The 14412-nt window shown below is 33.1% G+C and overlaps 3 protein-coding genes across 3 annotated transcripts; all 3 read right to left on the minus strand.

Moving 5' to 3' along the window:
• Positions 1-1499: 1499 nt before the first annotated feature.
• LOC143911019 (uncharacterized) lies at positions 1500-3916 on the minus strand. Its single transcript, XM_077429722.1, has 2 exons — positions 3720-3916; positions 1500-2279 (listed from the first exon to the last, which is right to left on the minus strand). The coding sequence occupies exons 1-2, from the start codon at positions 3829-3831 to the stop codon at positions 1924-1926; spliced, it is 468 nt and encodes a 155-aa protein (XP_077285848.1). The 5' UTR covers positions 3832-3916; the 3' UTR covers positions 1500-1923.
• A 12-nt stretch (positions 3917-3928) lies between these two features.
• LOC143910334 (UPF0193 protein EVG1 homolog) lies at positions 3929-4374 on the minus strand (the record flags this gene model as incomplete). The annotated part of the gene is made up of 2 exons (XM_077428763.1): positions 4246-4374; positions 3929-4173 (listed from the first exon to the last, which is right to left on the minus strand). Coding segments are annotated over exons 1-2 (354 nt in total), but the record flags the coding sequence as incomplete, so codon positions are not given.
• Positions 4375-6240: 1866 nt separating this feature from the next.
• Positions 6241-14074, minus strand: LOC143911347 (uncharacterized). Its single transcript, XM_077430202.1, has 10 exons — positions 13740-14074; positions 12797-13025; positions 12577-12720; positions 10550-10784; positions 10360-10475; positions 10126-10285; positions 8850-9015; positions 7253-7376; positions 7030-7148; positions 6241-6673 (listed from the first exon to the last, which is right to left on the minus strand). Exons 1-10 carry the CDS (start codon positions 13868-13870, stop codon positions 6340-6342), a joined length of 1758 nt encoding a protein of 585 aa, XP_077286328.1. The 5' UTR covers positions 13871-14074; the 3' UTR covers positions 6241-6339.
• Between the last annotated feature and the right edge of the window lie 338 nt (positions 14075-14412).

The following is a 14412-nucleotide window of genomic DNA, read 5'->3' on the forward strand; positions in this document are numbered from 1 at the left end:
CTCGCAAAATTTTGAGTTTTTGGTATCTCGAATTTTTTTAAATTGTAGAAAATGCTGCAAATTTACAAATTTGACCATAAAATGTCTCTATGGATGTTAATTGAAATGTATTGAGCGAATTTCGCTGAATTGTTTAGAATTGCTGCAAATTTACAAATTTGACCATAGATGTCTCTGTAGATGTTAATTGATATGTATTCATTTTGTATAATACTAATCAGTGCTGGTTTTAGGGGGGGGGGGGGGTCAGGTCGGGTGGCGCCCGAGGGCGCTAAATAAGTTAGGGCGCCGAACGATGCGTCAAACGCGCTTTAAAATTTAAAATTAGAGCGCCAAAAGCCATTCAAAATTTTAGATTAGAGCGCCAAAGACGAAAATTCTTTCTAAGGGTGTTTAGAAAAAATTGCCCGAGGGCGCCATCGGGTGTAAGGCCAGTACTGATACTAATAGTACTTGTATCAAATGTACAATTTTTCTGGCCAGGAAGGCGCATTGGGGTTACCGGCTAGGCCTTCCTGGTATAAATTAAAAAAATAAAACAAATAATTCCTAAGGCAAAGCAACTTCTGAATTTTTGCAAATGCATACCCCTTTACCCAGCAAAACCCTTATTTGGGAAACGTTGATTAAGGATAGACTTTGATGTACATACCTATAAATACATACATATGTACATATGCAGTATAAAATTAAGTCACGGGAGTAACACATCGTCTCATGGCTCAACTGCTTTTCTATAACTAGTATTATCTACTCCAATATGGATCGAGCTGGTCTTCACCTCCACTTTCACTATCATCTTTAGTTTACTATCCTCTAAAATTAATATCGAAATTTCCCGGAAAAGAATTATTCATTCTTTATTCATTACTACGTCCCTAGAAGATCAATAAAAAAAGAGATTTGTCTGTATGTCTGATGATTAGACTTCATAATTCATTATTAGAATTTATGTAATTCTAGAAATATTTTGTGTAGAAAATTGTTCGCCAGCTTTAATACCCCATTTAATCCTTTTAAAAATGAAGACATTTTGGTATTGGTATGAATGAAAGTATAGTCTTTGTATTGGTAAGAATGAAATATGTCTGAAAGATGTATATAAAATACTGCTGGTCAGACTTGGATATTTGTGACTCTAAGTCGATCGTTTTCTATCAGAGTTTGCCAATTTATCTGATTTTATTGTTGAAACGGTTCCTCCATCAAATTGGCAAAAACCATCCTACCCGCTATCACAAATATCTGAATTTGATTTACATATGTACAATATGTAAAAACGTATGTACAAGTCTAAATCCATAGATGTCTCTATGGATTAATTCATTCATTGATTAATTGTTAATGTCGTGTTCTTCAGCCTCTTGAAATACAGCGATTTATGTAATAAAAAATAATGCAATGTTTGTTATTAATTGTCTAGGAAGGCGCATTGAGGTTTACCTGTTAGGCCTTCCTGGTATACATATATCCATGTAAAAATAAAATAAAATAAAATTGATTTAAAAATTGTTTATTGGATTAAAAAAACGTTTAATTTTATAATAAAATAGTGAAAATATTGTGTTTCCTCTTGAAAGCAGCGTGTTTAAACTATTTTTGTATTTAATAGTGCGATTAAAGACAATTAAAAAAATTAGTAGTAGAAATTTGAACGAGAATAATTCAAAAGTACAATCTAAAGAAAACATTTCATTAGTATTTAATACAGAAAATAATGATTAAACAGCCTTTAGCTAGGGATAGCCCTGACGTTGAGATATATTTATCGTTACACACAGTGCTCGGTACCAATTCAGGAAATCATCTATTACATTACATCAAGTGGTATTTGTTATCGCACATATTATATACAAAACATAAAAATAGCATTGATACTGTTATTCCAATTTGTACAACTTTATTCCCCAGTGTAATATTTATTTACGGGATTGGATTAAGCAGCATGTCTGCGATATTTTCCTCGCACTTTTTCAATCTGTTACTCCTTTTGCTATAGTTACAATTATTACTGGCACTAGTTTCGCAGGTACGCTCCGTAATATCACTTTTCAATTCTTCGAAGTTGAACTTGTCTTTTCTGTCATTTCTACTTGAGTGTTTGATGGATTCATTGCCATCGATGTGCATGTCGGTGAGTTTTTGAGGAAGGCCCATGAATTCTATTTTCCTTATTCTTTCAGCGATCTGATGATGTATGGCTTCGCGATGTTTGGCACCTTCACCCAAAGCCTCCATCTCCTCCAGCCAATCGGCACGTTCCTTTATCTGTTGTAACACTAAAAATGTAAAAAAAATACAAGTAAGAATCTAATATATAATATTGTAACGTGGGGATTATCCCCCGTCTAAAATGCAGTCGGGGGCTAACAACGGAGACCCCCGAATCGACCTAGCGGGACTTTAAGTGGTCGGTAACGGCACTCAGTCACTTCCCGCTAGAGTTCTCAGAATCCTGATGAAAGTGTGAGACTGTGCGTGCCTGAGACTGTGAGACCGTACGTGCCTAAACAATAGATAAAGAAACGGATCGAGGACGCTACAGTGAGCAACCTGTCCTTTAAAAGGAAGTACACTTGGCATGGGGGAATATTCTGGAACGAGCGCTGGCTGCGCGTGGACCTCCTTAATCATCCAATAAATGCTGTGAAGCGACTTTGGCCTTTCATTTGGATCCTCCGCCCACCCCTACGCAACAATGTGTATGTGTATTTATGTTGTATGTATGTATTATCTATATAAGAAGAATGTTTGTTTGTTTGTTTTTCATTTCGAACAACGAAATTTGGTATACTCTCTCATGATACTTGAAAGTTTCAAGGTGAAACTTATTTTTCTAACTTTTATTTGTGTGAGCGACTTTCGGCAGATATGTATATTGGCCCAAGATTTAATTTTTCATGTCACATTTAAAGTTCAGCATATAAATATATGTACATATGTACATATATCATTGAAATATGTATGTACATACATATTGCACAAACTTTGGAAAGTTCTTTGCATAAAGTTTTCGCCTTTTTAATATGAATCATTATTAGGATAATGATAATTTCATCGGACCATAGTTTATTATTTACCCGGCGTCTTTCTTGCCAAAATTAGTTAGCAAATATGACTTAATTATGTTTATTTCAAACTTGACATTATATGGTTTTATATAATATTGTTACGTACACCGCCGAGTAAGTGCATTCGGATTAGGCCGAGTAGCATCCCAGAGACTGTGTGACCGTTATAATTGGTTTCAAGGATTATCTCCAGACTAAGTGCAAGTAGGCTAAACAATGGCCACCGAATTGGCGTAGTAAGCGGCACCCGGTTCCTTCTCAGAAGTGACCGATAGCGTGGGACTGAGTGTCGTGGGAATACATATCCGGGTACATGCCTAAACAATAGGGAAGTAACCGGACGTCGAAGATGCCTTGATCGACTTGTCCTTTATAAGGAGGTACTTGGACCATATCAAGACATTCTGGACGGAGCGCTGGCAGTGCGTGTATCTCCTTAATCACCAATAAATGCTGTGACACGACTTTGGCCTTTTACTTGGATCCTCCACCCACCCCTACGCAACAATGTGTATATTGTAATACTAGAAAGGTTTTGTACATAATTTTGGCATCACTCAAGTCATGTATTTAGTGGTATAATATATGTATGTACTTAAGCGATGTCGGGTATCTTAGGTATCATCTAGTAATTTAATATAAACTAACAATCTTGGAGAATTTCGTATTGTCCAGGTAATCGTCGTTCCCCGAATTTCTTTTTAGGGTCGAGCTTTAAACAGACTTTCTGACGGTTCTCTTGTTTTTTCCCAAATTCCATTATCTCCTGCAGTCGAGATTTGATCAATTCACGATCTTCATTTCTCTGATTAGATCTAAATCTGTCAAAAAAAAAATTAACATGTATATAGAAAAAAGTTGATGTAGCAATTTATAATGTTTGGATCTGCAAACTTTTCTCTGTCGAAATCCCCAGAGTTTTTAATCGCCGATAGGGTACGCCTGCGGGATTCTTTTGGTGGGCTTTTGAAGAATGCTGGAGCACTGCTTGTCCTCTTCTGCCTCAGCTCCTGCTTAGCATCGGCCAAAGATGAACCGCTCCTCAAACACCAGTCAATCTGTCTCTGTTGGTACAGTGTTAACTTTGACTCTTCCATTATAGCTGTGAAATAAAAGCCTGTAATGAATACAAAATAACTAACCAGTATTTACATATAATATTAGACTATTGTACTTTTTAGCATGCTGTGAGTTTCCTGAGAGTATGCAGACTTTGGATGATGGAACACACCACCTGGTGGAATTCTCCGACTTGGCCATTCCAACACACGATTGCTATCCATGAGGGAAAAGCTTCAGATTCAAACTGACGTGAATTTATAACACAAGTAAACAACCACCTGAATGATACCATGGAAACGTTTTTAATATTGATCAAATACTTACATGATTTCGTTGCTAGCATATGTATGTCATATAATGAGATATTACAGTAATTGGCCCGATTTGTGGTATATTATCGATTAGTAATCAATAAAAAGACGTGCCACTTTACATCCTAAATCTATGACTTAATAGCTTAATGGCAAACCCTACGTATCGTAGAGTTGCATGCTGCAACATTTATATTGCTTCTCATTGTATTTTAACGCCATTTTCTGTTTTTCATGATACTTTCAACTAGTTTTCTAGCTTTTGTGTGACTTTTCAGAAAAAAATGCCCATTTTTATTTGAGTAGTTTTCTAGCTTCTAGAAATTACTGCATTTCCTACATCTTACCTCGTTGAATTTGGATTTAGTCGAGTTATTCATCTCCTCTCAAAAGCTCGTAACCGTCTTGATGTTGTTAAAAGAGGCGATCTCCGTATGTCACTAACAACATTTGACCAAGATATAAGAATCACACTAAATAAAATTGGTTGTGGCTATTTGTAGGTACTATATTTGCGAATTATTGGCTATTTGCTGGTACTATATCTGCGACAGGCGCAAAGCCTTCTGCGCATGCTCGTGAACTTATAATCCGAATCTAATTTCTTACATTTAATGTATGCTAGACTTGCTTAAGCAATCGTTCATTATACATGAGGCAAATAAATTTCGCACGTTACTATAATAGATTTATATCATTTAGCTAGTTCGCGGCTTGTACTTGTATGTATGTAGGTATTATACGTTTTATATGATAATAATTTTCTAACAATTAATAATATTAACTAATTTGGATTATATGCTTTACTCTACGTCACTTTACGAGTTCGAACCAAATTTTAAGAGGTTTAAAACAAAATTTTAACAGTAAACACGCTGACAGTGACAGTTCACGCGCCTGTCGCAGATAGTACCTGCAAATAGCCACAACCAATGAAATTATCTTTCAATTAATTACCTGTTTTCAATTTATTATGTTTAAAAAATTTACGTATGTACATATGTTCAAATTTTTAATTATCAAATCAAGTTTATATGATATATATATATATATATATATATATATATATATATATATATATATATATATATATATATATATTTTTTTTTTTAATATGTACTTCTTTTTCGAGAAAATATGGGGGGGGGAGGCACAGACAAATATTAAAAGCAAAAGGGGGCCACGGTCCAAATAAGGTTGAGAAACGCTGTTCTAGAATGTTAATATTCTAATAGAAAATAATTTTATATATGTACGAATTATCAATAGAACTACTTTTCATAAACAGACAATCTTCTATGAACTACTTTTTTATTATTTCAATCATTGGGGATCTAAAGGTATTTTTACTAATTAATTTCTTGCGTGTTCTAACTTTTAAATGAACTTGAAGATACATTTTTCTTGTGGTTTTATGTTCCTAATTGAAAATCGATCGAATTATTTGGTAAGCAATTCAGTTTACTAAAATATAATGATTGAAAATGGACCTACGAAACACAAACCAATTAGAAATGCATAAACTATTTTTAAACACCAAGTTCAGACGTTGCTTAAACTTGACTCAATTATGGGCAAATTGATGTAATATCCAAGTTAGTTATTGGACTGATATGTGTTTACTTTCCAACACCGTTCAAAATTGGCGTCAATTATTCGCAATACATCAACATTTACGATATATTTGAACTGCGTTTTCTTCCGATGATAGGCTCCGACCCCGAATACAGTTTTCTTTGCGCCATTGCAACATACGGTACGTTTCAAACATTTCGTTTGGTAATAAAACAAAAAGTTATCTCATATAATAGTTTATTATATCGCGTGTGTCACGCTTCGACATTCGAGATGGACCCCGAACTGTGTAAAGGTATTTTATATATATGTATACATAATCATAAAAAATCTCCTATATCATTCAGAGAATATAACATGTAGTCTTTATGTACTGTCAAGTTAAGCAATAGTCTATAATTTTTAGATGATATTTTTTTCTCTATCAGTTTCAATCTCCGCTTGTTTGAAATCGTTACATCCACGCTCACTTCGACGATGCCTAAATATGTAATACTCGGACACATTTGTAAAACGGTGATCACCGATTCTGCCGTGACTAGTTTTTCTTTGCACAATGCATTCGTGGTCGTCATTAGATTGAGCACTAGTAATGACGGACAAGGTTGAAATAGTTCAATAAACAAATTGACATCCCTTATGCCGACTTTCAATCTGAAATTAAATAAAAAATGGTTTATAGCAATTTATTATTGTATATGTAGGGTTGAAATTGAACGAAAGGCTGATGTATGGGCTATGGCTGAGAAAGGGTATGTTACAACTGATTGTGAGAAGGGGATGGAAAGGGGCAGGGATGTAACGGTTAGTCGCAGTTGGACCTGCGCTCCGCGCGGTTGGTCGCTAAACCTCCGCACGTATCGTCTTAATAAACAACATGACTGAAAACGCACGTGTTTGATCTTCACCTAAACCACCACATCCATGAACAGCGTCATCTGTCAGGAATCTCTACCACATATATATTATATAAGATACATGTGTATACATATGTATTGTAAAATACTTACTCCAAGATTTTGAGATTCTTAGCGAGGTGAAGACTTTTGGGTAAATTTTCTATACTGATTATGTCTGTGTGATTGTTCCTTACATAGAATGACTCTAATAAAGGACACCCTTCAAAAATCTGAAACCAAAGTTTGTAAGGATTTGATTTGAAATTTCAAAAATAATAATGTGTACATGTATATATGTAAATATTGTATGTACGTGATAATGAAAATTACATACTATAGCAAATAGATTTTTCGATATGTACGGCACGTTTGATATGCTGAGATATTTCAACTTTTTAAATTCTGATACAGAATCTAAATATGAATTGTTTATTGTCCATTCGTGACACGTCATTTTACTGCAAAATAAATAAAATCATGTGTTAAATCGCTTTAATTACTACAAGAGTGGCAACTTATTCTATACGTGTCATAATTTTGTTCAAATTATTTAATCATAAATAGCCTTTTGGTTAATTGGTTCATCATTTTTCTTTTTAGTTATAGTAAGGTAGACATACTGCAATTTTATTATATTTTTTATACATACAACTGTCATTGAAACTGTATTTGGAAGTAAATATCAACAAAACGTAAGAATATCAACAAGAACTTCTATATATATACTGTTGGCTACCGATGTTTCCTCTAGTGCAATAAGTTTCTGTGCATTTAGCGCCATCTATTGAAAATTTATTTAATTCATTTTTATATTGTTATGTAGATAGGTAATCAAATATAAATATTAAAATTAATATATTTAAAAGGTATTCGAAAAAAATACGACCGCATGCGGATCGAACACAGGACCGACACATTTCTTTTAATTAATAGCTTAATATGCCATAACCCATGCGATATTACACAACACTAATATTTTATATTAACCCTCTCTCACCGAAGTGGGGTATGCAAAGTGCCCCAGTTTTTACGTTTTTCGTAATAACTATGTGGTTTTCAAAGCTATACACCCTATATTTTTTCTATTCCTAGAATGAACTACATGGAATTTATTTTAATAGATTTTGTATGATTTAGAAAAGGGGTACATCGTAAAAAAATACATTTATACATTCCAAAGTATGATTTAAAGGCGGTAGCTATAAGTCATGTTTTTGAATGTTCGCTTGCATATTTTTGTTGATCGATGAATCAATGCGAGAGAAAGCGAAGGCTATATTTTCGTAAACTATTGCTTTCGTCGCTTGTGGCGAGTGGCGCATTGAGTCATCCAGTCGCCTGTTGGCCTTACACATATGCGTTCACATGTCGATGCTCGTCGCTATTTTTTAGTACAAAAATAGTCAAAAACATGCTATACGACCAAAACTTTTTCATGCTGATGTACATATAAAATGATTAATAAGATATATATTGAACTCATTTGTATTGAGAACAGCTGTATTTTGATTGAAAAATACTGCGGGTCTTACTCGACCCCGGTTCAGGACACTCGTCCGATCTCGACGCTCCGTCCTTCAAAGGTTAATGGAAATTTGTATTGTTTAGACGGTAAAAGTAATTGTCAACGTCATGATATGGACAGCAAAGCTTACAATAATATTATTAAAGACCTTGCATTGAATTATATTTTAAATAATATTATATAGTTAAATAGAAACTAATTAAAATAAATAAAGAAATAATTTTAAGTCCATACTCAGTTGTCGTAAGTCGACTATAGTAAGTAAAAGTACCATATTGAACATTCACTATCTCAAAAATTTCCACATGTTGATTACAGTGTGTGTATTAACATTAAATATTAAAACGTTGCCAATCTCTATGCCAACTAAACAGGAAGCATTTATCAAATTAAAAAAAAAACTTACGAAATTGCACACTCATGAGTCTTGACTATGTGTTTAATTTGAAGTACTTCAATGTTTTTATGTGTCTCTGCAATATTTTTAAGTGGGATATCTTTTGATGAGCCGTTGGCAATTCTAGAAACTCGAGCCCTCTTCAGCAAATGTGACTTGTCCTCTGCGGCTTTAGCTGTACAGTAGAAAAATTACAACATATCTATTGTATAGGTATTATTAGAGACACGTATTTTGGGCATTTTGCTATTAATGCTTAATTGAAGCTAAAATTCGGAATAGATGCTAAATTTGTATAAAACAAAAGTGAAATTTGTATAAAATTAATAGACAATTTTAAAGGGTCTTTCTATCCCTTTGCCCATTTGTTATGTGAAGAAATTGAGGGGATAAAACAGAGCTTGCAGTTTACTATAGACGGTGGTTTTCCTGCCAAAACCAAGCAACTGCTTTTGTCTACTACTGTAGACAAAAGAAAAGAAGACAGTTGGAGTTGTCTATCCAAAAGGCTGCTCAAAAAAGCGTCTTAAAACTAGACTCGCACTCAAGACTAAATGAGACAAATCTATTCCTCCAAACATTGAGTAAACTATTCAATCCATCTGTTGCAGCTACAAAATCTAATATTAATGTTAAAGAAACAGTTTTGTTTTTTAGAAACCTGCCATTGTTTAATGTATTAACAGAGGCTCAATGTTTGGAAGGATGTTAGCACTTTTTTAGACAATTAATAGAGAATATAAAAAGTGAATCCATGCCGGATATATTGCTATTATTGATGGCAACAAAAATTAAATATGAAGAGTTTGGTTGTGCAGCTCTAAAATCTTTTTGGTGTCCCGTCAATAGTGTGAATGCTGAAAGGTATTTTAGTAAATACAATATAATTGTTACCGATCGTCGCACGAATCTCAAAAAAGAATCTGTAGAAATATGCTCCATATTGAGTTTTAATAAATTTTAATTGGTATTATATTTTTTGTCCTTGTATTTTTATATTCATGTTTTTTTCATTGTAATTGTAATTCAAAAACATTTTTAATTGTTGTGTCGTCTTTAAATTGTATATATGTATATAAATTTTATTCAAATTCATCGAAATTTTTTATTATTTAAAATTAAACTCTCCATAGAAATAGATGCTAAAATTGAACATTTTTAATGCCCTAAAACGCTTTAAGTCAAAATGAAAAGGCTAAAATTGACAAAAATAGATGCCCAAAATACGTGTCTCTAGATATTATATAATACATACATATAATCAGAAACAATATTGGAAAATTACCTCTAACTGATAAACAGCAAGGCTGTAGAGTCAGATGTCTTATGTCGTTCAATTGAGAAAGATACTGTTCGACGTGGAATCCATTTTCAGGACAATATTTATCACCATAGAGACTAATACATTTCGTTGATCGTCTCTCTATCATCGCTTTGGTTCTAGCCTTGAAATAATATATTTATATGATACAGTTTTAATACCGCCAACAGTTTATTAAAGGCTTTATATTATACCCACCAAAATATCTTGAATTTCGAGTACTTCGCTTATATAAAAGTGGATATTAACAATACGTTCATTTTCTAAAGTTGACAGTGGTTTAACGTCAATCAAACTAGGAACATTAACAAGTTCTAGAAAGAAAAAAAATAAAACCATCATAATATATACATTTATTGTACGTGCAATTAAAATTTGATAAGCATACCTGGAATAAGTGTATCTGTCACGAATGCTCCTGATAATGTTTCAATGATTAAAAAATCGTTTTTATAGAAGTTATTCGTGAATTTAGAAATGAAGGAGCCGGGCAGTGAATTGAGTGAAAAGTTGCGAATTTCATAATCGTACGAGTATTTTAATTTAATTGATATTACACGCATGTCTTTCGGTACCACACATACGTTACGCAGGAATGCCGGGTCCATGTAAACCGCTTTTAACTAAAAAGTAAATTTAATTATCCGTTTGATCATTGTATTTAGGTTCTACAAATCCAAAGATACTTTAGGAATAAATCTACTAATGTTTTTGACTAGTATAACCTTCGTATGTCTATCTTCAAAAATTGTATCACTCGTAATAGATTTAATAACCATTTTCCTCCCCTAACTGCGCCCATAGAACTTGTATACACATATTTAAATCTAAGTTAAACATATTTTTCTATTTAAAATATTCAATAGCAAACGAGTAAATATATATAAGAAACCACCCAATGCAACGTTTGGCAAAAATAGATGAAAATAATTGTAGTTAGGCTTCTGAGCTCTTTTTCCTATTATACTGTACATTAACATTAGAATAATATAATACTATGGTTACTAACACATTAAATTAAAATTGTATAATAGAAAATGATCAGTAGTTATTAAAATAGAAATAAGATGTATTGTGAACATAATTTATTAATAATAAAAAGCATTAAAAAATAAAAAAAAATCAAGAGATGAAAACAATTAATAACATTGAGCAACAAAAAATTGATGGAGCAGAAACTAATCAATATTTCTTGAAAGTTTGACTCACTGAATTCGAATATGACAATGATTTTTGTCTTATTCGAATTCATTATCCGTTTCTTCTCGTTTATGAGATATGGGCGTTTAAAAAAGGCAACAAATTTTTTGGTTTGTTTATAATTCCAAAAGTGGTCAGTAAAAGAATGAAAAAATTATCAGTAATTAATTTTAAAATTGATCAGTAACTTGTTCTAAATGAGCAGTAGAATACAGTAAATGATCAGTAAATTATTCATTTTTGTTCACTAAATTATTATTTTTTTATCAGTAAATAAATCCTTTTTGATCAGTATTTTATTTAAATACTGATCAAAACGGATTTTCTATCAGTGAAATTATAATTTTTGACATTCAGATGATAGCGCGTCACCCCGCTACTGTCCATTCCCACTCTCCTCATGGTCCGCACACCGTAATATCATTTTTTTTTTTAAGTTTTATTTCATCAATATTTTCACAAAAAAAAAATATCTTAGCAGCCAACACTTATTTATTTAAGGGCCAGGTTAGGTTAGGTTAAGTTAGGGTTGGCCCTATCCATTTAAGATTAGGTTGCTATGGTCGGTATTTGAAAACGGAGAGGGGGGAGATTATTAAAAGAATGTTGCTAAGTGGCAAAATTCATCAGGATTTTTTATATACTAGGAGCCATAGTGCGATATGGCAACACTGACGATTTTCTGGCTGTCAAAAAGAAATGATCATTTTTAAATGATATTACTAATCATCAACCGTTTAATTTTATTATCTGATCATTTTTGTTTGATAACTGATTATTTAGTTTAATAACTGATCATTTAGTTTAATAACTGAGTACATATGTATATGACAACTGATAATTTCAAAATATTTACTGACAATTTCGTTATTTTTGTTGATCAAAAGCCGAATAAATTACTGATTAATTAAATACACGCCTTTAAATAATGCGCAATTTTTATATTTTGCAGTCTTTAACTCAAAATCTAGTATTAGAGTGCTAAAAGTAAGTATTGGAATCAAGAGTCTGATTTTTTTCTATTGATTGTGATTTTTTATTGCTTTTAAATGCTTATAATTAATTATTCAGTTTATTTTAAGTCAAAAATATATTTTTTTTTTGAGCCATTGTATGTATTATTAATCATAAAATGTTATATGACGCAATGTTAATTGTTGAGAAATTAGCGTATATTTAGAATACGAAAGTTAATAAATTGAATACTCAACAAACCACTATTTCATCGACATACTCTTCAACGTCAGCTCCCATTTCTTTTATAGGCTTATGAAAATGATTGACGATATTTACATACCACATGTTATACAGCAAATACAAACCATCTCTCGGCACGAGGGAGAACGAAAACGTCAAGAACTGAAAACATAGCATTTTCCAGTTAGAATCCAATAAGACTGTTGTGTATTTACTGTTTATTGTATTTTGGACTCACATATCGTTCTCCGTAAGTGACGAGGAAAGACGTAGTCAAACTGGATCCGATCAAGTTGACATGCCTAAGATTTTCCAAAGTGAGTACGGCTCGCACCAATTCGGAACGACAATACCAATGAACATACGAGAAATCCAGATGTGTTATATACGTTTTGTTCTGTCGTAAGAAACGCATGATTGAATCGAAACCAATACCTTCTCCATAGGAGGGATTGAAAGTAAGCTTTCTGAAAGAGAAAATAGTACAGAATGATTAGTTGCTATTAAAATAGGCTACTTACTATCACTAACAGTATGATAGATTGATTTTATTATTACGAGATCTACAAATAATAAAAAATAAATAAAGACGGGTCAGCTATCTCTTCAAGTCAATATTTTAAATGATGAATAAAATTTGATTTTAAATATAAAAAGAAAATACGAATATGTAACAATACTGTTTACCTTTTGGATACAATTCAAAGAAAATATTACCATCGTTAGCTTTTGTTCAACTTTTTATAAACAGTGTTATATATCTCTATACATTGAAGTAACTTGCATATAATATTATTCAATCTACTTGATATTGAACAAATTTAACTTTCATAATATATATTATTTTCCATACCATAATCTATGAGCATTGTGGTATAATGTTATGTAGTTTGATTCGATTTACCTGGCAAATATTTATCATCTTGTACATATTATACATGGGTGAGGCTAAAGCAAATGAAACAAAGAAAAAGCAAATAAATATATGTATATCGCTTAATTATATACTTAATTATTAAGTAAGAGTCTGCAGAAACGATAAGTATCAAATTGAAGGCGTTTCAACAGTGGGATGGAAAGCGTTGAAGATACTTTTGAGGTGATGTGGCAAAGATCGTTTGTATGATACAATGTAACAGTCGAGAGGTGACATTGTGTGACGGACAACACTAGCGGCCTACTTGCACGTGCTGTTGTTTTTGAAGAAGAGTTCGAATTTGGTGCACGTCTTGGAGAGTGCGATGACGGAAAAGGTGTCGAGGTATTGGTAGATGGTGAGGATGAGCTCGTCGGGAAGCGTCAGGAGTGCCATCGTCTTATTCTAGCTCTGCTCTGCTCTGGTCCACTCCACTCCTCTCCTCTCCTCTCCTCTTCGCTTGTTTGTGACAGATCAGAACAGCTGTTTTGATCCCGTGTCGACTACTTCGCAGCAACCTGTCGCGTGTGGGTACCATTCAAATATGTGTCAAACGATGAATTTCAGCCGTAGCACGAGTACATATGCCCATGAAATATTATTTATTTTTATACAATACCGTTGTTGGAAACACTACAGTCGTTGGCCATGCTAAGATCGTTGGTCACTTGGATTTTATATCTAAAAATATAAGAAGCCTGTGACCAGGCGCGGCTCATATATTTTATTTTGTAGGGATATGGCACGACTTGTACCATACGAAACTAGGTCGATGATATTTCCCTCATCGAACTTAATCTGTACAAATGACATCATCGTGTCCTGTTCTCGTACACGAAAGTCAGCCGTGGCCGAAATACTTCGTCCACCTTTCCCACCGTTTGCCCGCGGCCGTCTTCTATGGAAGCTTTGCGCGACAAGTCTGTAGCGCGCGGCTG

Source organism: Arctopsyche grandis, chromosome 4, assembly GCF_051622035.1.
Source record: "Arctopsyche grandis isolate Sample6627 chromosome 4, ASM5162203v2, whole genome shotgun sequence".
In the NCBI taxonomy this organism is placed as follows: Eukaryota; Metazoa; Arthropoda; class Insecta; order Trichoptera; family Hydropsychidae; genus Arctopsyche; species Arctopsyche grandis.

Coding starts and splice junctions, on each gene's coding strand:
- LOC143911347 (XM_077430202.1), bottom strand. CDS start 13,870: ATGGCACTCCTGACGCTTCCCGACGAGCTCATCCTCACCATCTACCAA. Junction 13,026..13,739: donor AAAAACAACAGCACGTGCAA/GTAGGCCGCTAG, acceptor TTTCTCTTTCAG/AAAGCTTACTTTCAATCCCT. Junction 10,785..12,576: donor AGTATGTCGATGAAATAGTG/GTTTGTTGAGTA, acceptor TTTACTTTTTAG/TTAAAAGCGGTTTACATGGA.
- LOC143911019 (XM_077429722.1), bottom strand. CDS start 3,831: ATGGAATTTGGGAAAAAACAAGAGAACCGTCAGAAAGTCTGTTTAAAG. Junction 2,280..3,719: donor ATACGAAATTCTCCAAGATT/GTTAGTTTATAT, acceptor TTACATTTTTAG/TGTTACAACAGATAAAGGAA.